Consider the following 25,151-nt stretch of genomic DNA (forward strand, 5'->3'; position numbering starts at 1 on the left):
CGGGACCCACAGGCCCCCCGGTACCTCCCCATAGACCGTGGCCACCCCCCCCAGCCCCGAGCTCCCGGCCCCGCCCCGAGCTCCCGTTAGGCCGCAGCGCCAGGCCCGGCCCCGCGGCCTTGTCCCGGCCGCGTCCCGCGGAGCTCCGGGAGCAGAACCGGGTCCGTGGCCCCGCTCCGCCGTTACCGGAGAGAGCAGCGGCGGCGGCGGCGGCGGCGGCGGAGCGGGGCCGGGAGCGGCTCCGAGAGCAGCGGCAATGGAGCGGAGCGGAGCGGGGCCGGGGGGGGAGTAGCGGCGGTGGGGCCGCGGCGGGCGCTGGGACACGGGGCTGCCCCCCCCGGGGATACCGGGAATACCGGGAATACCGATCACTGCTAACCCGTTTGTTATTGATGAGACACCGGGGGAGGGGGGGGTACAGCAGGGAATGGGGGACGCAGCCCCTGCGGCCACCGGGATGCATCGGGATGGGGTCGGGATCTGTAACCGGGTCCGTGGGTCCGGGGTGGGGGGGGGAGCGCTGGAGTCGGTGGAGCCCAAGCGGAGCTTCCCATCTCCGTGCTGACAGAGCTCCAATCTCCGTGCTGACAGAGCTCCCATCTCCGTCCCGACAGAGCTCCAATCTCCGTGATGACAGAGCTCCCATCTCCATCCCCGCAGAGCTCCCATCTCCGTCCCGACAGAGCTCCCATCTCCGTGCTGACAGAGCTCCCATCTCCGTCCCGACAGAGCTCCCATCTCCGTCCCGACAGAGCTCCCATCTCCGTCCCGACAGAGCTCCCATCTCCGTCCCGACAGAGCTCCCATCTCCGTGCTGACAGAGCTCCCGTCTCCGTCCCAGCAGACCTCCCGTCTCCGTCCCGACAGAGCTCCCATCTCCGTCCCAACAGAGCTCCCGTCTCCGTCCCAACAGAGCTCCCGTCTCCGTCCCAGCAGAACTCCCATATACGTCCCAACAGAGCTCCCATCTCCTTCCCAACAGAGCTCCCATCTCCGTCCCAACAGAGCTCCCATCTCCGTGCTGACAGAGCTCCCATCTCCGTGATGACAGAGCTCCGATCTCCGTCCCAACAGAGCTCCCATCTCCGTGATGACAGAGCTCCCATCTCCGTCCCACCCGGATCTCCATGGCTGTACCACGCAGATGCTCCCTCCCGGTGGTTGCAGAGGCGAGGGGGTGCTGGGACCGGGACACAGGGGGGTTTGGGACCGCTCCATCCCAGCGCCTCAGGCCCCCAGCGCCGCCCGGAGCCGCGGCTTCACCACCACATCCCCCTTGATGCTGTAGCTGAGGCTGCTCCAGGCCAGGAGCGCCGGCGGCAGGCGCAGGGACTGGAAGGCCGCCCGCATCCTGTCGGGGCTCAGCACCGTGTCCCACAGGTACACATCGGCCAGCTCGCCCGAGAAGGAATTGTAGACATCAAACCCCCCCCCGAAGGCATCCTGCTCCTGCCCCAGCAGCACGACCGCCTCCGGCCCCACCGCATAGCCCCGCTGGAGCCCCTTGCGTGGCCAGGGCTTCCCATCCAGCCAGAACTCGGCCATGCCGGTGCCCGATTCCCAGCCGGCGCAGACGTGCTCCCAGTCGCCGCGGCTCTCGGGGATGCGGAAGGTGACGAACTTGCCGCCGACGTAGAAGCGGTACTCGCCCGGTTTGGGCTTGAAGAGGAGGATCTCGTTGTCCTGCGCCTTGGTGGCGTAGGAGAAGAGGCTGTGGGGCCGCGTGAGGTCGGTGTAGGAGCGTAGGCACACGGTGAAGTTGAGCAGCGGCTGCTCTGGCTTCACCTGCAGCACCACGTAGGCATCGCTGGGGTCGTTCCGGAACACGAACACCTTGCGGTACAGGTCTGGGACACACACACACACACACAACAAGGGGATGTGGTCCCCTCCGAGCCTTCCTCCAGCCACCCCTGGGCACCGCATCCCTGACATCCCCTCTGCTGATCCCAGCCGGGCTCCAGCATCCTTCATCCCCGCTGGTCCTGCCTGACCCCATCCCCAGCATCGTCCCTACCTTCCTGTGCCCCGGTCCCCAGGAGCCCGGCCAGGATGCTGAGCCAGAGCCGCAGTGGTGCCATGGTCCCGGCTGCTGTGGTTGCACCGGGAGCCGCCGGGTTTATGGGCTGGAAGGGTGGGAGGGGAATTTCATCCACCCCCCAATCCCAAGCCCATTCCAGGAGGAGCAATTTCACGCCGTCACAGGGCCCTGGGTCACCCGCCTGCACGGGGCAGCCCTGGAGCTGTGCCCTGGGGGGCTTCACCTCCACCCTCCCATCCTATCCCCAGGGACAAAGGGATGGAGCCCAAGGCTGGAGCCATCGGCACCAGAAGACCCCCCCCCCCCCCCCTCCCGAGCCCTCCATCCGCTCCCATTCCATGTGCCTTGTGACAGCACGTGGCTGCTCCGCATGGGCTCCGGCCAGCGCTGGGTATGACCTTCATTATGGCCATGGAACTCCATGATGAGCTTTTCCTGCTCCTTTAAGCAGCACACGCCTCCTGCTTCCCGTCCTTCAGCATTCCAGAGGCGAATGTCACCCCCGGTGCCCCCCAGCCCCGGTCATTCACTGAGCTTGGCAGCGCCTCCAGCACACGTATATATTGGATGCAATTCCCAGCATGGGGCTCACCCCAACTTGTCAGGAAAGAAGGACACCCCCCCCCCCCCCCATCACTTCGCATTGAACCCTCCCCATGGGTGCCCCTGAAGCCTTGGGGAGATGCTTGAGGCACCCCAGGGCGATGCCTATGGAGTGAATGGAGGCGGCCATCCCCAAGCAGTGGGGAAGGGGATGGAGATGGGCACCAAGGCTGGGATGCAGCAGCTCCCCAAGGCCTGGGGGGAGCGTTGCTTATGGGGCAGGAGCGATGCTGTGGGGCGAGGGGCCGGTGCCAGCGCGGCAGAGCCAGGCAGCCAGCAGCAGCACGGCGGGTCCCATCCAGCAGTGCAGCAGCCCCAGCGCCTCGCTCAGCCCCAGCACATAGTCAAAGTGCTGGAAGGTGCTGCAGGTCTGCGGCAGGACCCGGCTGTGCAGGAGCAGCTCCATGGCCAGCGCCGCACCGTGCGGCACCCACAGCGCCAGGAACACCCAGCTCGCGGCCAGGTCCGGCACCCATTGCGCCCTCCACCGCGGCACAGCCAGCGCGGCCGTGGGCACTGCCACCGGCAGCAGCAGGAAGAGGCAGAGGCAGAGGCCGAGGTGCAGGAGGTTCACTGGGGACACGAGGTCCACGCTGCGCCGGAGGCAGCTTGGCTCCGGCACCGCCGTGGTGCCGCTGGTGAGAGCCCCTGGCGTCGCCAAGAGCAGCGCCAGGGCCCACACGGCCACGGCCAAGCGCCGGCTCCGCGCATCCCAACGGCACCAGAAGTGGCCGCAGGAGCCGGAGGCCACCAGCAGCCCTTGGGCGAAGAGGCTCCAATACCAGAGGAGGTGCATGAGCCGGCACAGCGCCGTGCCCAGCCGCCAGCCCTGCCCGATGCCCAGCGCCATGGCTGGCAGCACCGCAGCCAAGAGCCCAGTCCCCATGGCCAACTGTGACACCAGCGCCCGGCTCTGTGACCATTGGGGCCGCTTGGCCAGTGCCAACAGCAGCGCCGCGGTGCCCAGCACGGCCATGGCGCTGGTGAGAGCCAGGAATGGGGGAGCCACACGCTGGAAGACGGAGCAGTATTGGTTATGGCACGGCGCGGCCCCGTAGTCCAGAGAGGTCTCATTGCCATCATCATCAGCATCATCATAGGAGGAGAAGTTGCCCATGAGCTCCACCAGGTCCAGCAGGGAACTCCTGCTCTCCAGGAGGCTGGGGCTCTGCGGATGAGACGGGCTGGGATGGATCCCGATGTGCCCCCACTTGGTGCCACGGGAGCCGGGCAGGGACTTATCAGCGAGGGCCACGCTGCGGGGACCCCGTCCCTGCTGCTCCTCCTCCCGCATCCAGCAAGCCGGGATAAACCCACGGAGCCGCACACACTCACCACCGGGATGCAGTTGCCCATGATGGGGGTCCTGGGACAGCTCCGGCTCTGGAGGGGGGCTCCACAACCCCGGCTCCGAGCGCTCTCCCGCTGGCTCCTCCCGCCGCAGGGAGGTGATGGCTGCGGGCAGGAGATAAGAGCGGCCGCACCGGGCGGGCAATTCCTGCTGCCAGGGCCCGGAGGAAGCGGGGGCCCCGCTGCCGGGAAGGCACCGGAGAGGGACGGGGAGGTTGGAGCAGGAAACGACGGCTTCTTGGCAGAACAGCTCCAGCTCATCAGGAATTGTGTGGATGGGACGTGCGGATGGCTCCGGCTGCCGGCCCGGAGCGCGCCGGGTGGCAGTGCAGGGAGGAGAGGGGATGGCGTGGAAATGTGCTGCTCCGTCTCGGGATGCCCCAATGGGATCCTATGGGATCAATGTGGGGGGAAGCACAGGCTCCTGGTGCTGCAGCAGCAGCGGCAAATGTGGCTTGGAGGGAGGCTGGTGGCCACCGCGCATGGTGGGACAATCCTCAACCATAGTGGGAGCATCCTCAACCATGGTGGGAGCATCCTCAACCACGGTGGGAGCATCCTCAACCACGGTGGGAGCATCCTCAACCACGGTGGGAGCATCCTCAACCACGGTGGGAGCATCCTCAACCACGGTGGGAGCATCCTCAACCACGGTGGGAGCATCCTCAACCACGGTGGGACCATCTTCAGCCATGGTGGGACCATCCTCAGCCATGGTGGGACCATCCTCAACCATGGTGGAAGCACCCTCAGCCACGGTGGGAACATCCTCAGCCACAGTGGGACCATCCTGGAGGGCACTGGGGCTAAGAGGGGTGCTTTGGGAGCAGGAAAAGGTCTGATTTGGGGTGAAAGGGGTGCATGGGGCTGGGTCCAGACCCTGCTTTGGGTGCTGAGCTCTGTCCCTCTCCCGGTGCCCCCCGGATCCCCCCATGGCGGGCGCAGGCAGAGCAGGAGGCGCAGGCAGGTCCGTGTGTGTAATCCAGATATATTTATAGGATTATTTTCCGAGATTAGCACAGGATATTAAAAGGTTATAAAGTCACATCGACGTCCCTTGGCTCCCCTTATGTACATACACGTCGAACACAGCACAACGACACAGCCCGTCCTCTGCCCCGTCCCGCTGCCGCCCCACGGCGTCTCCAGAGCTCCCTACAAATATGGCTTTCGTGTCTATTGAGAGTTCAGTGCCGGTGGGAAGCGGCCGGAGCCGAGCTGGAGCTGCCATATCCCGGCTGCATCCTCCTCTGTCCACTTGCAGCCCCGGCTCCAATGTCCTGGTGATGGGGCTGGAAGCCAATGGGTGCAGGCAACGAGGTGGCCCCGGTGGCAATAGCAGGGAGGGTGTCCCCTCCCCACGGTGACACTGGGTGCTGTCACCCCCATAGGGGCATCAAGGTCCTCACCCCCTCCATGGCCCACGTCACCTCTTGGGCTTAGGACAAGGTGGACCGGCCCCTCCTGGACCCCGTGTCCCATCTACAACCGGACAAGCACAGGGGGTACCCCTCACCTTGATGTGCTCACAACTGGCACCCGTCGTGACATACCCCCTATCATGACATGGTGTGCTCACCACCACACCTCACCCTCGCCATGATCCATTCAACCACTCACAAAGTGGCTTCTCCATCACCTCGCTCCCCGCTGTGTCCCCGTGGCCGTGTGCCCCGCATGGGTGACCTGATGGATGTGCCCATCACCCTCACACGCACCACAGGGCTCCATCACCCCTCGCTGCTGCTCCCTTCCATCCTCCAAAGCCCTTTGGCTCCTGCTCTTGCCGCAGCAGGACAATGGGCATCACCCAGCCCATCCATTGCTGGTGGGTCCTGCCTGTCCTGGCTCCATCCTGGACCATAAAACACCTCCAAAAGACCAAATCCCAACTGGGTTGAGCCTTGGAACAGCAGCCGCAGCCTCAAAGGGGCACAAACCTCCCTGTCCTCAGCTCCCACCTTCCTGCCCTTTAGGAGCAGTTACCCCCTTCCCACCCCGAGCCCCAGGTTGGGGCTTTCTTCACATCATCTACAACACGTAGACTTGAGAGATTGAACTCCACTTGGAATCACATCCTTGTGTTTGGATTTGAAGGAATGATGTCTGTTCAAGAGCGGATGGTGGAGATCTTCAGCCAAGGACTGGGGCCACACGTTCCTATGTGCTCGGTGCTCCTGACACCCAACAAAGCCTCATCCTGTCCCCACATAGGCTGCAAACACCATCAACTCCTTCACCCCTTGAGCCATGCTGCCTCCTCTTCCAACCCTGCTCCTTCCACCATGGGCTTCCCCATGGGAATCCTCCTCCTGCCACGTGCTCGTGGGGTCTGGATGGGAGCGATGCTCCCCATGGAGACCTGGTACCCCACGGAGACCCCTGCCCCATGGGGGAGGATGGGAGCTCTTCCTTCACCTCCAAGGCGACGTCACCACCCACCAAGGGTTCCCAAAGGATTCTCCTCCTCCAGCCCACCCAAAATCAAAGGGGCACCCAACCAATGGGCAGCTCCCCTTGTGTCTAGACCAAGAGATGCTGCGATCCTGGGAAGCTGGAGAGCCTCATCCCAAGGGAGAGCGCCAAGACCTGGCTCCTTGGATGCTGGAGCCCATGAGCCCATGACCTGGGGATCAAGAGGAGGGCCAGGAAAGCTGCTTGGATTTGCCTTGGAAGAGGCAGTGAAGAGGAAGGAGGAGGTTGGAACACACCCCCCCCCCCCGCCCAAACCACCTCACAGACCCCTTGGGACACTAAACCGGGTGTTTCGTTTGGAGCCAGGAGGGAAACGGCCTTTTCCCAGCTCCCATCCACCCGGGAAGGGGGACAGGGTGGGAAGGGGATGCTCCAGGATCGGAGCCCCTTCTCCTCGCCCTTGTGCCACCCTGGTCAGCTCCAGCTCAGCTCCTGCAGGTCCAGCACTCGGCCGGTGGCCTCCTGCACTGAACGTCTCAATAGAGGGTTGTGAATCGACCTTGGAATAGATGGTTCCGAATGGACTTGGTATAAAGTTGGGGCCCTTTTTCCTCTGGATTCGCCCCTAAAGCTCCTCCCTCCCCCCTCCCGCTGGGGTGGGACCGGGGAGCTGCAATCCCAGCAGCTCCCAGTCTCTCCGGGGGCTCAGCGGATCCCACCCTGGAAGCTCATCCCCCTTCACACACGTTCCACACGAGGACAGCTTCCTCCCATATGGACACTGTTGGACAAGAACCACCAAGGATAAAATCAGGGCAGGGGTCTGGGGTCCCCTCCCGGCGGCGGCGATGCCCCAGTTCCCATCCCACCGCATCCGGGGAGGGAACACCGGGATCCCGGCTCCGGATGGGCGAGCGCTGGTGACAACGGGGGCTGCCCTGAGCCCGGAGGCTGATTTTATCCTTGGGTACCTCAAAAAGAAACCAAACCGGAACGAAACGAAGGAAAGAGCGACATCGACCCCAGCCCAGGCTCCCACCCGAGGGCCCAAAGCAAAAGAGCAGCCACGAAACCAAAGCAAAGGTCCAAAGGAAGGAGGGGAAATCGCTCACTCACGGGGATGGAGGCGCAAAGCAAGCGAGCGGGGCCGGAGCCGCCGCTCCTGGAAACCAGGGGTTGGCCAAGTTCAAGCATCAGCGGCGCGGCTCAGGCCGGTGGCTCCTGTGCTCCCCTGTCCCGCATCCCTCAGCCCGGGGCTGTGCCGGGCGCCAGGGGAAGTGCAGGGGGTGCAATGGGTTAGGGTCGTGCTCTGGTTTCCGTCGCCATCGCTGCCTCCATGGCTCGCTCGGTCCCGCTCAGCCCTAGATGAAGTATTCCTTCTTGTCGTCGCCGCCCGCCTGCCCGCCCTCCGCGTTGATGATGGCGGTGTCGGCATCCGGGGCATCATCCGAGCCCTTGGCCTCGTGGGTCAGGTATGTGCCTGTGGGGACACACACACACACACACACACAAAGGGGTTTGGTGTCACAGGAGGGGTGCTGCTGTCACCCCGCTCCCACACAAAGCAGGGCAGAGGGGCAGAGCCCCAGGGCTGGACAATGGAAGTGATGGGGAAGTCCTTTGGGCTTGGCCTGCAATGGAAAAGTCACTGGGATGAGCCCAGCTGGGGATGGAGCTCGAGGCTTTCGCTGTCATCCCGAGCCAGGAGGTGAAGGTGCCTCTCCTGCCCTCCCCGCTCTCTGCTCCCGCCCGATCCCTGTGGTCCCTAAGGAATGCGGAGCGCTCCGGCGAGGGGCCGGGCTCGAGGGCAGGGTGGGGGGCTCTTACTCACACATCACCTCTGCTGGCTTTGGCCGGTGTCTGGATGTGACCGTCTCCCCGTGTCTTATGCACATACCTGCCGGGCGGATGAAAAGTCCAGGGATGGGGACATGGAAGTGGCGGAGGGGAAGGAGGAAGGCGAGGGATGGAGGGGGAGAGCTCGGTGCTGGGTACCAAGCCGTGAAGGAGAGATGGAGGAACAGGGCAGGACCTGGCGCTCCCCAGCTCCAAGGACTCGCTGCGTTATCTCCACGCTGATGCTGGTGCCACCGCGGGCACGGGGAGCCCGGGAGGGCTCCGGGATGACGTTGTCGCGATGCGGAGCTGCCCCTTCACCCCTGCCCCGCCCCACGTGTGGGGCTCGGCCCCACGCGCTCGGTACCTTTGTGTCTGATCAGGTAGTGGCCCAGGACGATGAGGAGGCTGAGCAGGAGGAAGACGATGACGGCCACGACGCCGCCGATCACCGCGTGGTACGTGCTGGAGGTCGAGGGCACGGGGCTGGCGTCTGGAGCAACAGAGAGGGGGAGATGCTGCGGCACAGGCTCAGCCCCATCCTGACACGCACCGGAGCAAAGGAGGGAGGGTGGGAAGGGAAGGAGGCAGCGGGGAAGCGAGGAAGGGAAAGCAATGGCCACCGGTGCCGGCTCTGGATGGGCTGCGATGGGAAGCCCCATCCCCTTTGGCTGGCGGCAGCACCGGCACCATGCTCTGCGCAGCCCAGGGTACCTCCGCGTTGGGATTTGCCCATTGACCCCAAGTCCTGGGATCTCACATTAGGGACAAATCCTCCTTCCACTCCTCGCTCCTTGTGCCTGTCAGCTCAGGGAGGGGATGGAGCCACAGAAGCGCTCGGACAGGACGGGGTGGGACAAACAGGACACGGGGACAACGCTCCACATGGACACAAAGCTCACGGGCAGCCAGGACCCCGCGGGGCTGGATGGTGGCTGCAGAGCCCACGCACACACAGAGCACAGAGCATCCCCAGGGGTCTGGGGGGCACCTGGGGTGTGAGTGGGTCCCTGTCCTCCTATGGAGCTTCTGGCGTCCGTAAAGAGACAGAAAAGGAGCTTACGGTACCTTGGATGGGAGCTGGAGTGAAGGATGAAGCGGTGGCCATGGAAGCATGAGAGATGGGCTGGGAAGGGCCCGGAGTGGAGTGAACGTGTGGGGTGGGGAGCTGGGGAAGATCTGAGGAGGACAAGAACACAGGGACACGAATCAACCCCGGGGGGGAGGCGTGACAGAGCCCAGCCTCAGGGGCTCCTTCTGGTCCCCACTTCCTTGGCCATGGGTCCTGCTCCTCATCTCCTGCTGTGAGCATCAGCCCATCTCCTGCCTTACCAGCATCCCCTGATGACTGCCCCATAGGACCCTCCTGCCTGGGGCTGCCGAGGTTGGGAAGCATCCGGATGCTCCAGGGATGGGCAAAAGAGGGAGAATTTGGGAAGGGGACTGAGCCTCAACGTGGAGCTCGTCTGCTGGGACACCCAGTGGGTGAGGGATGCTGGAGTCGTGGCTGCCACGTGCCTCCGCATGGTGCTGAGTGCCCTTGGCAGCACAAAACTGGTCCCTGCATAAAGCTCAGACCCACAGGGATAGGGGGGGAACACTGGGGTGATGGAGGAACGGGACAGAGGGACTTGGGTGCCACTGCTGCCATGCACTGCGTCTACCCCAGCCACATTGAAGGGGAGGGATCCTGAAGGTGCCCAACGCAGGAGGGGAGGGAATGGGATAGGAAAGGGAAAAGCTGAAGCATGTAGGAGAGCTGGAAGATGGGAAGTCCAAGGCTGGTAGAGAGAGAAGAGAGATGGCAAAAAGAGGAGAACCCCAAATCCAGAGGGGAAACAGGCTCCTGCCAACACACGGGGGTGGTACCACCAGCAGCTCTGCTCCGGGGGCAGCACACGGAGCTCGGACACAGCAGGACACAAGGACACGGTGGCAGAGCACAGGCAGGGCAGGGGGAGGTGGTGTGGGGACAGCACCGAGCCCCTTCCCATGCAGGATCATGGGATGCAACACGCCAGGAACACGGGATGCAACACGGGATGCAACGCAAGCAGCAGCTCAGGGAGCACGGGACAGGGCTGCCAGGGCACCTCGTGCTTTGGAGCCGGCTGGGAATGTTCTTTGGCTCGTGGAGGCATCACACAGAGGCTCAGGAGCTGCGTCAGCCTCTGCTCCTGTCCCAGAGGCTCTGCTCTGCAGCAGCTCCCCCAATGCATCTGCTCCCATTCCCCAACGGAGGCAGCAGGGACCGAGCTGCACACACGCACCTGCATCCCTGCATCCATCCATCCCCTGCATCCATCCATCCATCCCTGCATGCTTCTATCCATCCTGGCACCCCTTCATCCATCCCTGCATCTATACCTCTCTGCATGCATGCATCCATCCCTCCCCGCATGCATGCATCCCTGCATCCATCTCTGCATGCATCCCTCCATCTCTGCATCCCTCCATCTCTGCATCCCTCCCTCCATCCCTGCACCCGTCCCTGCATCCCTGCACCCGTCCCTGCATCCCTGCACCCGTCCCTGCATCCCTGCACCCGTCCCTGCATCCCTGCACCCGTCCCTGCATCCCTGCACCCAACCATCCATCCCTGCATCCATCCATCCATCCATTCCTGCATCCATCCATCCTTTCCTGCATCCATCCATCCATCCCTGCATCCATCCATCCATCCCTGCATCCATCCATCCATCCATCCCTGCATCCATCCATCCATCCCTGCATCCATCCATCCATCCATCCCTGCATCCATCCATCCATCCCTGCATCCATCCATCCATCCCTGCATCCATCCATCCATCCATCCCTGCATCCATCCATCCATCCATCCCTGCATCCATCCATCCATCCCTGCATCCATCCATCCCTCCCTGCACCCATTCATCCCTTCCTGCACCCATCCATCCATCCCTGCACCCATCTATCCATGCCTGCATCCATCCCTGCACCCATCCCTCCCTGCATCCACCATTCCATCCCTGCATCCCACGGGGGACAGACCCTGCTTACCGCTGACGTCCAGGTTGTACTTGGCCACGACGCTGCCCATGGAGCTGGTGGCCGTGCACACGTAGGTGCCGCTGTCGCTCTTGTTGAGGAAGGGGAAGATGAGGACGCTGTCGGAGCTCAGCTGCAGGGGAGCGTCGCTGCCCTCCTTCTCCCATAGGAATTCCTGGGGGCTGCGGGATGGGATCAGGGTGAGGAACCGGCCCCAGGGCTGGGCAGTGGAGGTGGGGGGGGATTTAAACATTTAAACAGCTCCATGAGGCTCCTTAAAGGGGAGAGCTCAGAGCAGCTCCAGTGCCTGAAGGGGCTGCAGGAAACCTGGAGAGGGGCTTGGGACAAGGGATGCAGGGACAGGCCAAGGGGAATGGCTTGAACCTGCCCGAGGGGAGACTGAGCTGAGCTCTTAGGCAGAAGCTCTTCCCTGTGAGGGTGCTGAGGCGCTGGCACAGGGTGCCCAGAGAAGCTGTGGCTGCCCCATCCCTGGCAGTGCTCAAGGCCAGGTTGGACACAGGGCTTGGAGCATCCTGCTCCGGTGGAAGGGGTCCCTGTCCAGGGCTTTGGATGAGCTTTAAGGTCCCTTCCAACCCAAACCAGTTTATGATCCCATGAAACATCCCATTTAAGACAAGCCGGGATGGATCCGCTGCTCCAGGGGCTCTGCCCAGTTCTGAGCCCAACCGGTGCCACCTCCAACACCTTGAGGCTGCTTTAGGGACCCAGCAGCAGGAGGAGGAGCTGATGGGACCTAGTGGGGCTGAGCGAGGGGCAAGGGGGTCCTTACATGGGGTTGCCCTGCCCATCGCACTGCAGCTGCAGCTTCTCGCCCTCCCGCGGGTACTGCGGATGCGGCTCGATCTTCGCTGTCGGCTTGTCTGGGGATGGAGGAGAGGCAGCGTCAGGGGCCAGCACCCCAAAGCCCTGCCCCACACAGTGCAAGGGCCCATCAGCACCCCAAAACCCTGCTCCATGGGCTGCAGGGACCAGCCAGCACTCCAAAACCCTGTCCCACACAGGGCATGGACCCACCAGCACCCCAAACCCCTGCTCCATATGGCACAGGGAGCAGCCAGCACCACAAAACCTTCCTCCATGAGCTGCAAGGGACCAGCCAGCACTCCAAAAACCTATTCCACACAGTGCATGGACTCATCAGCACACCAAAACCCTGTTCTGTACAGCACAGGGACCCCCCAGCATCCCAAAACCCTGCTCCATATGGCACAGGGACCAGCCAGCACCCCAAGCCCCAGCTCTATGGGCTGCAGTGACCCCCCAGCACCCAAAAACCCTGCTCCACGGGCTGCAGGGACCAGCCAGCACCCCAAAACCTTGTTCCATGGGCTGCAGGGACCAGCCAGCACCCCAAACCCCAGCTCTATGGGCTGCAGGGACCAGCCAGCACCCCAAAACCTTGTTCCATGCAGCACACGGACCGCAGCAGCACCCCAAACCCCTTCCCCACGCTATGCAGGGACCCCAGTGCGTGACAACGGCACGTCCATGCACGTGATGGTGCCGAGCTGTGGCGATGCTGAGGCTCTTCCATCCCCTGTCCCCCTTCCCCACAGATCCCTGCCCTGTGCCCCCCTCCACGTACAGTGAACCTGCAGCTTCTGCGTGGTGGACCTCTCTGCGTTCTGCAGCGACTCGTGGTCCACGGTGCAGGTCACCTCGGCCTCGTTGTCCTCCTTGGTGACCCGGAATTCCACGCGGCTGCTCACGGTGAAGGTCTTCCCATTGGGATCCTCCACCACCTCGGTGCCCTCGTCTGCAGGGAGGGGGACAAGGCAGGGTCAGAGCTGACGGATGCGGGCGATGCTGGCACCGCTGCGGAGCATCCCTTTGGGGCAGGGCACCAGCGTGGTCCATGGTGCCCAACGGTGGTTCGGGCACCCACCTTTGAGCTCCTTGTTGCCCTTCCTCCAGCGGAGCTGTGCCGCGGGCTTGCTGCCCGACGAGCGGCAGGTCAAGCGCGCCAGCTTCTCCTCGTCGATGGGCTGCTCGTGCCCGAAGATCTGCGGCTTCTGCGGCACTCCTGGGGCAGGAGGAGGTGGGAGCACAACGGGGGGGGGGGGTTGTTTGAGCGCTGCCAGCCGGGCACCGACACCGGAGCCGGGGAACGCGGTGAGGGATGCGGAGCAGCGCAGAGGGATGGATGCATGGGCAGCAGCCTGCAGGCAGGGGATGCAGGGGATGGGCAACCTCCTGCAGGCAGGGGATGCAGGGGATGGGCAGGCAGGGGATGCAGGGGATGGGCAGCAGCCTGCAGGCAGGGGATGCAGGGGATGGGCAGCAGCCTGCAGGCAGGGGATGCAGGGGATGGGCAGCAGCCTGCAGGCAGGGGATGCAGGGGATGGGCAGCAGCCTGCAGGCAGGGGATGCAGGGGATGGGCAGCAGCCTGCAGGCAGGGGATGCAGGGAATGGGCAGCAGCCTGCAGGCAGGGGATGCAAGGGATGGGCAGCAGCCTGCAGGCAGGGGATGCAGGGGATGGGCAGCAGCCTGCAGGCAGGGGATGCTGCAGGCAGGGGATGCAGGGGATGGGCAGCAGCCTGCCTGCAGGCAGGGCATGCAGGCAGGGATGGGCAGCAGCCTGCAGGCAGGGGGAATGGGCAGCAGCCTGCAGGCAGGGGATGCAGGGAATGGGCAGCAGCCTGCAGGCAGGGGATGCAGGGGATGGGCAACATCCTGCAGGCAGGACATGCAAGGGATGGGCAACATCCTGCAGGCAGGGGATGCAGGGAATGGGCAGCAGCCTGCAGGCAGGGGATGCAGGGGATGGGCAACATCCTGCAGGGGATGGGCAACATCCTGCAGGCAGGGGATGCAGGGGATGGGCAGCAGCCTGCAGGCAGGACATGCAGGGGAGGGGCAGCAGCCTGCAGGCAGGGGATGCAAGGGATGGGCAACATCCTGAAGGCAGGACATGCAAGGGATGGGCAGCAGCCTGCAGGCAGGACATGCAAGGGATGGGCAGCAGCCTGCAGGTAGGGGATGGGCAGCAGCCTGTGAGCAGGGAATGGGCAGCAGGAGATGCAGGCCATGGGCAGCAGCCTTACCCAGCACGGTGACCAGGGCCTTGGCGGTCCGCACGGGCATGGTGAAGAGGGAGCACGTGTATTCCCCCTCATCCGACAGCACCACATCGCTGATGCTGATGGTCAGCTCGTTGGGGGTGGATTTCTCCAGCTGGATCCTGTTATCCCGCAGGGCTGGGGCAAAGGGACAAGGGGTGAGTGAGAGGCTGGGTACCACGTCCCCCCTGCCAGCTCACGTGGCATCAACGGAGGTGGGAAACAGGGTGAGCATCACCCTCAGCACCACCACCACTGCTCTCCCTCTGCCCCGTGGTCCCAAAGCTGGCTCCTCTCCCATCCCAATTCCCAATTGTACCTCGCTTCTCCCCAAAGTAGAGGGTCTGCTGGGCAGGGTTGGACCATTGCAGCGAGGAGTCATCGGGATCCTCCACTTGGCACTTGAGGACCACGGTACCGCCGGCCACCACGGTCTCATCCGACGTCGTGGGCTGGCTCTCTGGACACAGAAGGGATGGGTTAAAGGGGGCCTGGATCCATCAGCATCACCGAGCACCCAAGGGAAGGAACAGGCCCCAAGCCCCTGGGACACGGAGGGCTCCAGCTTGCTTGGGACAAAGGTGATTTCCAGCTGATCCCAAGCCCTGGATGGGGCAGGGGATGGGGTCCCCCTGATTCAGCTGCTCTGAGTGGCAGCATGGAGGGGGCAAAGGGAACAGGGATAAAGGGGGCAGGGGACAACAGGGACCTGCTCTCAGGCACGCACCAGCCCTGCTTTCCCACTCGGATCTGGCCCCACTTCAGATGCAGGAGCTGCTTGGTGCCCACCAGGCATGAGCGGATCCAGGCAGGAACAGGGATTCACCAGGAGGGACCCTGGGATGGGGGAAGCTCCGCTCCAGCACCCCAGCAGCAGCAGCAAACTGGGGCTCCCACCATCGCCCCACACCATGGGATGCTCCATTGGCCACCTCCAGGAAGAGCATCCATGGTCCACTGAAATCCATTGGGAACACAGCCTGCTCTCTGCCATTCCTAAGGGGATGTGCTATTGCTCACACTGGGCTGTGCTTCCTCACCTAAGGAATTGTCCTTCCTTCCGGCTCCTCAGAGGGCTCCAGCAGCCCAAGGGCAGGGAAGAGCAGCCCCGGGATCAGGTATCCCCCCCAAGGACAAGGGATGTGCTGCAGGGACAAGGGGAACACGGGCTCCACTGCGCTCCCTCCTCATCCATCTCCATCCATGGACAAGGACGGAACATGGCCACTGCTGCACCCAGGGGCTTCACATCATCTTCCCCCCCCCCCCCATTTAGGCACCCCGTGGGATGCTGCCCATGCAGCCGGATGTCACAGCCCTGCTTCCCCACTGCCAGTTACCGGGAGAGGGGTGGAAGCGGCTCCAGCCCATTTCCCGCTTGGAATGGCGAAGGGAAACACTTTTCTTCCACTCCTAATGCGAATTCCCACAGGGAGCGAGGTTTTGGAGGGGGATGAGGCTGCCGGGGCTTCCCAGGGACATCCAGCTCCAGGAAAACCAGGGCTGGGAATGACCCGGATCCCTCTCTGCCTGCTTCCAGCAGCCACCACTACCAGAGATGCTTCCAATTGGGATTAAAGGCATTCCCGGGGTGAAGCGCTGCTGCTGTCCCCTGCCTGGGGTCGATGTGAGGCCATGGGGACACGTCCCTGCACGTCCCACACTGGGATCCCTGCGCCGGGGCCGTTATCCCGGTTCCACTTGGTTAACGAAGCCTTTGTCCTGCTCCGGCTGCAATGCTGGGATGAGGCTGCTGCGAGTCGCTGTTGTCCCCACTGCAAGCGCTCCAACGTCAGCTGAGGACAGCAAAACCCACCCAGAGCAGGCCCCATCCCTTAACAACACCGGCACCACCAGCACCGGCATCACCCGGGTATGGGGAGAGACGGAACCATGGAATGGTTTGGGTTGAAGGGACCTTAAAGCTCATCCAGCTCCACAGGCAGGGACCCCTTCCACTGGAGCAGGATGCTCCAAGCCCTGTGTCCAACCTGGCCTTGAGCACTGCCAGGGATGGGGCAGCCACAGCTTCTCTGGGCACCCTGTGCCAGCGCCTCAGCACCCTCCCAGGGAAGAGCTTCTGCCTCAGAGCTCATCTCAGTCTCCCCTCGGGCAGGTTAAAGCCATTCCCCTTGGCCTGTCCCTGCATCCCTTGTCCCAAGCCCCTCTCCAGGTTTCCTGCAGCCCCTTCAGGCACTGGAGCTGCTCTCAGGTCTCCCCTTCAGGAGCCTTCTCTTCTCCAGGCTGCCCCAGCCCAGCTCTCTCAGCCTGGCTCCATGGCAGAGCTGCTCCAGCCCTTGCAGCAGCTCCGTGGCTTCCTCTGGCCTCGGAGCCACCACCCCGGGTGCCAGCAGCATCCCGGGGGCACAAGGATGCTCTGGAAACCCGGCTGCAGTGAACGCTTCCAGCTCTTCCCAGCACAAGGGTTAATCCAGCCCCTGTGAGCCCGGGATGTGCTGGCCACTTGGGTACCATCTGCCCACTGCCAGGACAGAGCTGCTGCTCCCGCTGTCCCAGGGGCCACCCCAGCTCCTACATAGACACAAACACCCTCTGCAGCACCGCATCCCCGGGGGCTTTTACATCCCTTCTGCCTTCCAGGAGCTGTTTTATCACCTGGAGCATCCTCAGGGATGCAGGAAGCAGCAGCATCGCAGCCTCCATGGTGCATCCACACCAACCTCAGCGGGGCAAAGTGCTCACTGAGGGCTGCCAAAGGCTGGAAGAGGTGCTTGGGCACATCCATCCTGAGCCCCTCAGAGGGCTGCAAAAGCACTTCTGTGGGGCAGAAGCAGCCCCAAAAGACACCCTCCCCCAGCTCAAACCCCTCCGATGCCATTGACCCACAGCCCAAAACGCTCTTGTCCCCTTCCTCCTCCTCTTCAGGCTGGTTCCAGCACAAAGATCCCACCTTTCCCTGTTGACAGACCTTTTCCAAGGCGAGGGATCTCCTCCGAGCCTGGGTTTGAATCCTTCCCCCCACATGAGCTGCACAGCTCCGCTCCCAGCCGCATCCTGCCACACGGAGCAGCCCGGCCAAGGTGGGTTCCCAAAGCCTTCCAAATGGGCTCTGACATCTGCTGCACCAGATGAGCTGCAGTTCCACAGTCTGGGATACCCGGAGCCCAGCTTCCAGCTCCTCCTCACCAGACTCGCTCCAGATTTTGTTAGAGAGGGAAAACCTGCTCTTGTTTCCGTGCATCTGCTCCATCCTCTTCCCTCCATGGCTGCCTTTGGAATCCGGCCTCACGCAGAGGATTCATCCCTCTGGGAGCCACAGGGCACGGAGCCTCCTGCAGCACCTCCAGCACCCTTCCATGGGAGGGGGCTGAGATGCTGGCACAGGTTGGGGCTCTGCTTGTCCATAACAGAGCCCAGCTCCCATCCCCACACACGGAGCTGGGATCCTCTCTCTGGACACATCCCTCAGCGTGCTCTGGGGAAGGGCAAAGCGCAAGGACCCAGCTCCCCATCACAGCCCCCAGGTCCTCCCGAGGCCACACAAGATGCTTTGGTCGCAGCCTCCACCACCCCACTGCTGCTCCTGCAGCAGGGTCCTGCTCCAAGGAGCACCAGGACCTGACCCTGGGTGATTCCAGAGCTGCATCCTCCTTCCAGAGCTCGGGAACACCATCACCCCTGACAGACCCTGCCCCTGGGCATGGCCAAAGCCTGAGCTGCTTGTGGCCAGCACTTAGCAACCCATCAGCAGCAAGGAGAGGAGGAGAGGAGAGGCTGGCTCCAAGTGCTGCTGGATCCCAGGATGCTCCGTCCCCATTCTCCTCCTCACACCCCCACCCTGTCCCAGTGCTCCGGGGTTGGATCAGTCCCATTGCTGGGATGTGAGCTGGGGAACCCCTGATGGCAGCAGCAGCGTTGTTGCAGCTCCACTCTTGGGTTTGTGCACTCACACAGGTCTGGGGGCTCCACAAAGGCACCGTCAGGGAATCCCGGTGCTCCTGAGGCCACATGGATGGGAGGATGCAGCCGCCACCACCAGCCAAAGGCCAAAGCTCCAAGTCCTTGGGCAGGGATGAGGAGGGGGAAAGCCCTGCTCTGGACCACGCATCCCCAGCATCAAATCCATCCGCAAAGGGGGCTGCTTCCCATGGGAAGGAGCAGCGGCTCGGGCGGGCGATGGGCAGGGCTGACCCTCCTCCTGTTTGACAGCAAACAGCTGATAACTCCTCTTTGGAGCCTGTTCCTTCGCTCCCAGCCCAAGGCCAATCTCCGGCACGGCTGTTGCCAAGGGAACCAGCTCTTTGCTTTGACAGATCTGGTTTAAGGCTCTCCCGCTGCCCAGCGAGGCGTCGCGGGAGCCGCCGCTTCCCATGCCCTGGAATGTCGCTCCGTGCTTTGGAGGCATCCGAACGCTCCAGAGCGCTGCCCAAGGAGCCAACGTGAGGCTGTAACGGGAGCAGGACATGGGGAAGCCCTGGCAGCTCCCATCCGAGGGGACAGCGCATCCACGGGGACCACGCATCCATGGGGACCGCGCATCCACGGGCATCCTCCTGGCTTCCTGCAATGATGGGAGGGAAGAGGCGTTTCAAGGGGTGAGGATACAGGTTCAGCTCTGCTCTGGTCTTCCAGGTGACTTCCAGTCCTGGGAATCCTCATATCCCAATGGATGCCCAATGGGAAGCGCTCTCAGCATTGGCTGTAGCCCGCCAGATCATCGCTGTGGTTGCAGGGTCTGTCCTGTTTGGAGGTGACATCCCCAGCATCCCAAGGAGAGGAAAGCCAAAACAGGAACCGAAGCTGAGGAGATGGGAGACAAAACCCTCCCCCGGGAAGCACCGTGATGCTGACCTGCATCTGCGTGCTCAGGGTGAAGGGGCCTGAAGACACCACCAGGACCATCTCTCCCCATAGCTTCCACATCAGGCTGGGAGATGGAGCAATGGCACAGAAAGGAGGACCAGGCATGGACACAGCCAAACACATCCCACCTCTGGGGAACAGCTCCTCATAGGGCCATGGGGTCCCTGTCTTCTGGTACCACCAGCCCTGCGTGAGGAAGGGATCCCGGCTCCTGCACAGCATCTGCCTGCAGCCACTCAGTCCACAATCCTGGAATGGTTTGTGTTGGAAGGGACCTTAAAGCTCATCCAGTTCCACCCCCCTGCCATGGGCAGGGACCCCTTCCACTAGAGCAGCTTGCTCCAAGCCCCTGTGTCCAGCCTGGCTCTAAACACTGCCAGGGATGGGGCAGCCATCAGCACAACCTGTTCCTGCTTCTCCCTGGAAACGAAGGCCTGGAAGCAGCCACAAAAGCTTTGGCCTGAAGATAACGCCCCACATGGGGCTCGTCAGTAAATCCACTGCCTGAAGCATTTAAGGTGAAGAAGAGGAGGTGGAGCCCGGCCTGGAGCATCACCTGAGGAAGAGGCAGGTCCCTGCAGCACCAACAGGAGGATCTCACAGCGACAGGGTCACCAGGAAAGATGCCACCATCCATGTTAGAGCCGATGGCACCCGGGCGGAGGGAGCCGGTACCCTCAGCATCACACCGGAGGCAGAGCATGACGCCAGGCAGGTGACTGGAATGGTTAAACACATTCCTGCCCATCCCTCCACACGGATCTCCACTTCCCTGCATCCCGCCTGCTCGCTTGAGGCAGCCCCGGCTGCGTTTAGGGCTGCCGGCATCCCAAACACAACAGAGCATCACCGCATCCGAGCCCAGCCTGGCTCCAGTCCATCCCCCTGCCTTGGGAAGGGCCACACAGCCCAGGGGGGAATGTGGGAGCTCTTTCAGAGCGGGAGGGAGAGCCCCATAGCATAGGATCACAGAATGGTCTGGGTGGGAAGGGACCTTAAAGCTCATCCAGTTCCAACCCCTGCCATGGGGCTGAGACCCACTATTCCAGGCTGGATATTCCCAACCTACCCTGGAAAGAGGATGGAGGTGCTGGGGCAGGAGGTGATTTGCACCCCCCCCTCATTGCTGCGTGATGAAGGGGAGGTGGAGGTGATGCTGCTGCTTCGCTCCACGGCTGTGGGGCCCTGGCCAAGAGCGGAGGGGAGAGAACTGGACCAGATGGTTCAAGCTGAGCTGACCCAGTAATGGAGAGGAGGAGGAGGAGGATCCGATGCATCTGACTCCGGGGCTGTGACAGGGCTGGCATCGCCCCCGAGGCCCCATGGAGGAGGCAGCTCAATCTGTGCCACTCCATCAGCAGCCGGTGGCCAGGCTGGGGCTGGGGAAGGAGCCTGCAGAAGGGCTCAGATGGAGACAAGGCACCGGTGGTACCAAACCAGGCACCGGCACAGGGAGCAGCCCCCGCTCTGCCACATAGATCCAGGGGGAAATGGATCCATTGGAGCATCACCACCCCAAAGGCACCTGCATCCTGCTCCTCCTCACCCGGGGGGCACCATGGATGGGGTAAAACCAGGCTGAACCCGGCCCAGTGAAACCAAGCGATAACGTTGGTGGGAGCACCCAGATGTAGACGCCCCCGGTTACTCCGGCAATCCCAACACCTCTGGAAGGTGAGAATTCCAGGCAGAGGGAGAAGAGGCAGCATCCAGCACGCAGGAGACCTCCCAGGCAGGGAATCCTGGGCTCTTCCCTCCATCTCCACCCAGATAAGGATGGTGCCCACACTTGGAGGTGCCCGGCTGGTGATTTAGGTCTGTTGGGAATTCCTCCTCCTCCAACCAGGAAGCTCCCAGCAAATCCCCCCCTTGTCCTCAGCAGCCAAATCCCAAGCCCATGCTCAGGACAGCGGCAGAATTCCGGCCCCCCAGCAGTGATGCCAGCACATCCCTCACTGTCTGGGTATGCAGTGGGATCACCACTTGATCCCATGCATTGTCTCTGAATCCAGTGCTCCCCGTTGAGCCTAATGCATTGTGCCAGCGGCTGGATGCTCTTCTCCTGCCAACATCCTCATCCTAGGATCATCCCGTGCTTCCTGCGGGCAGCTGATCCATCACCAAAGAACAGGCCATGGAGCAACGCCTGCACCTCACCGGGGTGCTCCCAGGTGCATGGAGAGCTCTGGGGCCGCATGGAACCATGCGTTCCCACCACCCAGCCCTGCACACCAGGGCTCATCCCACTGATGCCATGGGCTGGAAGTCCCAGATTCCCACAGGACCAGAGCTGATACCTCCCCTCAGAGCTTCAGGACCATGGGACCATCACCTGCCAGAGATGGGGGAACCCTGCAGGACCCCAAACCTCTCCCTGTGCTCCCACCCCTGTTCCCACACAGGGCAGATGATTCCTTACTGGAAGCACACCATCTGGAAGCATAGGGCAGAGAAAGCTCCTCCTGCGTGCTCTGACCGAGCACCTCCACCGGCTTCAGAGATGAAGCCACCTTGTGGCATGGGGCCAGCCTGCCCCTGCCTCCCTGCAAGCACCAGGGAGCTCACCTCGCCGTGCTCCACCTCAAGGCGATCTCCAGAGCATCCTCAGCCAGCAGAGACATGGGGCACAAGGCACCCAACAAGCCAAAACATCGACAGACCCAGAGCTGCCCCATTTACCCCCCCAACCAGGCAGCCCCAGCTCCAGGACCTTCAGCACTGAGGCTTCTCTCAGCAGGAGCAACGCAAGCGATGAGCGGAGCGGCTCTGGTACAGTGAGACCGGAGCTCAGCTCCCCACGGTGCTGCTCGTGGCCCACAGCGGGGTGAGCACAGGCAGAAGCAGCCCCGAGAAGCCGGGTTCTGGCACATGGTGGCTTCCCATGGGACAACAGTCGGGCACTGTTCAAACAAAGGGGTTACACAACTCCGGAGGGGAATATCTCCATGGGGGGGGGAATAATCCTCGGAGCAAGAACAACCACGCACCCAACCCAAACACGGAGCAATCTGCTGACAGCAGCACAACCCCAGCCAAGCACACACAGCCCCGGGGGGAGGCACCAGCTTCCAGCAGCAGGGAGACTCCCAGGAGCTCCGCTGGGCTCTGCCATGGTGGAAGCTCCGGAATCTGGAGCATTGGAAAAGCGTTCTTCAAGGAGAGGAGATGGTTTCTCCATCCCTGCTTTGGGAAGCGGCTGTCCCGGCTGGAATGCCGTGCTGAGGGGCACTGACCACCGAGACACGTCAGCAGCTTCTCAAGCATCTTCCATCCATCCCCTCTGCTCCCAAAGGCCCTGCGGGGTCTTCTCTGTGGTGGACATGGAGAACCGGGCAGCTCATGGGCCAGGGCTGGGCCCCAGCAGCAGGAAGAAATCCTGCAGTGTCATCATCCCGGCTGTGTCCTGCCCCAGGACCACAGGACTCCAGGTCACAGCCATCCCTCCTAAGGCAGCACCCTGGGGACCCCCGGTGCTGAGCATCCCCATGGTGCTGTCCCCGCGCCGTGGGGCCGGGCAGCACCCACACACGCTGTGACTCTTTCGGGCTCCTGTGGGAGGTTACGTGGCCAGAACCAGAATAAACCCTGGCATTCGTGGATGGGAACGCAGCCATGGAGCAGCACCAGCCCCCAGAGCAGCTCTGCCCGTGACAACCACCTCCTCCAGCACAACGCGATGGGGCTCGGACCCCCCATCCACCCCAGCAGCCCTGGGAAGCCCATTCCCAAGCTGGAATTGCCTCCCTGCTTCCAGCAAGCCACAGGCAGGGGCTCAGACAGTGGTTGGACCTTTTCCCACTGCAACACCCCCCCCACCACCACCAAAACACAGACGCTGCTGCCGCTCCCTGCGACCTGCTCCTCATCCAAACACATTCCCGGCAATTGGATCACGGACAACGCTGCCGGAATCGCGGCTCCGGTGCTGGACAGTGATGGAGAACCGGGTGTTGCCATTGCCGAGCCCTCCCCAAAATGACATTCCCCGCTCCCGGCTGCCTCGCCCGCGGTGCCGTACGCCGGGTAAACACCCTTTGTCTCCAGCGAGACCCGTGTGTGGAACCAACCGGATGGATGCCGGGATGGATGCTCCGGGCATCCCGGCGGGATGCGGAGCGGACACCCGGGGATGATGGGGGGGGGGGCTCCCACCGGGCTGTACGAGGGGGATCGGGCCCCCGCCGTCCCCGCCACCCCCGGGGGATGCGGCCGGACCCCCCCCGGGGCACCTCCGCCCGCCGCCATCGCCCCCCCCCCCCCCCCCCCCCCCCGCGGCTCCACCCGCGCCGCCGCCCGCCGGGGCCTGTCTGGAACCTTCCGCCGCCCCGGCCCCGCCCCGGGCGGTGCGCGGGGATGGGGGGCCCCGGCGGGGCAGCACCGGAGCCGCCGTGACCTTGAGCCCCACCGGGAGCCACCCCCCGAACCCCAACCCCAAGCCCCGCCGGGAGCAGGGCGGGCGCCGTGACCCACATAACGGCGGCGCCGCCCGCAACCTGTCGCTCGGTGCGGCGGGAGGGGCGAGGGCCGCCGGGGAGCGGTGCGGGGGGGTCCCGCCGGTGCCCGGTCCCGCACTCACCGTCGCGGGAGAGGTTTCCCCGGGCGGCCCCGCAGCAGGCGAGGAGCAGCAGCAGGAGGAGGCCGAGGGGCAGCATCGCGGCGGCGGTGCCCGAGCCGAGCCGCAGCGCGGAGCCTCCGGTGGCACCGAGCGCGCCGCCGGTGTCGGGGCTGGGGCCGGCGGTGCGGCAGCGGCGCGGGTTAAATAGAGCGCGAGGAACAGACCATTCCTGCCGGGGGGGGGGGGGGGGGGGGGGGGGGGGGGGGGGGGGGGGGGGGGGGGGGGGACCGGGGGGGGGGGGGGGGGGGGGGGGGGAGCCGTGATGGGGGGGGAACGGCGCTGATGCCGCCCCCCTCGGCCCCCGTGTAAACATGCCCGCTCTGGCCGCCGGCCCCCCCCCGCGTCCCGGGGCGCGGTGGTGCGCTCCACATGCGCTGCTCCCCGCGGGAGGCAGGTGCGCGCGGGGCGGCGGCGGTGCCGGTGATGCCGGTGGGGATGCCGGTGGTCCCGGTAATCCCAATGGTGATCCCGGTGGTGATCCCCCTTATCCCAGAGGTGGTCCCGGTAATCCCAATGGTGATCCTGGTGGTGATCCCGGGTATCCCAACGGTGATCCCGATGATCCCGCTGGTGATCCCGGGTATCCCGCTGGTGATCCCAGTTATCCCAGAGGTGATCCCAGGTATCCCAACGGTGATCCTGATGATCCCAATGGTGATCCCAGGTATCCCGGTGGTGATCCCGGTTATCCCAGAGGTGATCCCAGGTATCCCAACGGTGATCCTGATGATCCCAATGGTGATCCCGGGTATCCCGGTGGTGATCCCGGTTATCCCAGAGGTGATCCCCATGATCCCAATGGTGATCCCGGGTTTCCTGGTGGTGATCCCGGTTATCAAAGCGGTAATCCTGGTGATCCCGGTGGCGATCCTGCTGATACCAATAGTGATCCTGGTTATCCCAACAGTGATCCCGGTTATCAAAGTGGTGGTCCCAGTGATCCCAACGGTGATCCGGTAATCCCAGTGGTGATCCTGGTGATCCCAGTGGTGATCCCGGTTATCCCAAAGGAGATCACGGTGATCCCAATGGTGATCCCGATGGTCCCCGTGGTCCTGGTGGCCCCCATCCCACCCCTCGGCTGAGGAGCCCTGGTCCAAGTGGAGTCACGTTTTGTCCGGATGTCGTCCCCGCTCCCCATCAACCCTGAGGGTGAGCAGGACCCGGTCCCCGTGTGCTGGGAGCACCCCCAGGGCAGGAGCAGGGGCACGGAGGGGATCCTGCCCCTCTGCTGCGCTCTGTGACACCCCCCCCCCCCGCATCCTGCATCCAGCTCTGGGGCAGCAGCACCAGAGGGACGTGGAGCTGCTGGAGCGAGGCCACGGAGCTGCTGCGAGGGCTGGAGCAGCTCTGCCATGGAGCCAGGCTGAGAGAGCTGG

At 63.7% G+C, this 25,151-nt stretch overlaps 2 protein-coding genes across 6 annotated transcripts; both read right to left on the reverse strand.

Moving 5' to 3' along the window:
• Positions 1-1,218: 1,218 nt before the first annotated feature.
• Positions 1,219-23,957, reverse strand: CADM3 (cell adhesion molecule 3). 5 transcript variants are annotated; one of them, XM_057419415.1, is made up of 10 exons: positions 23,734-23,957; positions 14,653-14,793; positions 14,319-14,471; positions 13,158-13,295; positions 12,858-13,028; positions 12,042-12,132; positions 11,264-11,433; positions 8,613-8,738; positions 8,248-8,306; positions 7,293-7,889 (listed from the first exon to the last, which is right to left on the reverse strand). In XM_057419415.1, the coding sequence occupies exons 1-10, from the start codon at positions 23,807-23,809 to the stop codon at positions 7,878-7,880; spliced, it is 1,137 nt and encodes a 378-aa protein (XP_057275398.1). In that variant the 5' UTR covers positions 23,810-23,957; the 3' UTR covers positions 7,293-7,877. The 5 variants fall into 5 exon arrangements, with proteins under 5 accessions (XP_057275400.1, XP_057275399.1, XP_057275398.1 ...); XM_057419413.1 differs by having other exon boundaries at positions 7,295-7,889; positions 8,241-8,306; XM_057419414.1 differs by lacking the exon at positions 8,248-8,306 and having other exon boundaries at positions 7,298-7,889.
• ACKR1 (atypical chemokine receptor 1 (Duffy blood group)) lies at positions 2,693-4,201 on the reverse strand. The gene is made up of 2 exons (XM_057419419.1): positions 3,980-4,201; positions 2,693-3,812 (listed from the first exon to the last, which is right to left on the reverse strand). The coding sequence occupies exons 1-2, from the start codon at positions 3,998-4,000 to the stop codon at positions 2,856-2,858; spliced, it is 978 nt and encodes a 325-aa protein (XP_057275402.1). The 5' UTR covers positions 4,001-4,201; the 3' UTR covers positions 2,693-2,855.
• Positions 23,958-25,151: the final 1,194 nt, after the last annotated feature.

Source organism: Pezoporus wallicus, unplaced genomic scaffold, assembly GCF_028554395.1.
Source record: "Pezoporus wallicus isolate ANWC-B61680 ecotype Strahan unplaced genomic scaffold, APGP_CSIRO_Pwel_v1 contig_8321, whole genome shotgun sequence".
Lineage (NCBI taxonomy): Eukaryota > Metazoa > Chordata > Aves > Psittaciformes > Psittacidae > Pezoporus > Pezoporus wallicus.

What these genes read in the sequence shown, in the direction of transcription:
- ACKR1 (XM_057419419.1), bottom strand. Translation starts at nt 4,000, where the DNA reads ATGGGCAACTGCATCCCGGTG. An exon ending in TGGGCAACTGCATCCCGGTG is followed by an intron (nt 3,813 to 3,979) that starts GTGAGTGTGTGC and finishes TCTCATCCGCAG; the next exon opens with AGCCCCAGCCTCCTGGAGAG.
- CADM3 (XM_057419417.1), bottom strand. Translation starts at nt 23,809, where the DNA reads ATGCTGCCCCTCGGCCTCCTCCTGCTGCTGCTCCTCGCCTGCTGCGGG. An exon ending in GCAGAAGCTGCAGGTTCACT is followed by an intron (nt 12,133 to 12,857) that starts GTACGTGGAGGG and finishes CTCCATCCCCAG; the next exon opens with ACAAGCCGACAGCGAAGATC. An exon ending in GTACAACCTGGACGTCAGCG is followed by an intron (nt 1,848 to 11,263) that starts GTAAGCAGGGTC and finishes TGTGTGTCCCAG; the next exon opens with ACCTGTACCGCAAGGTGTTC.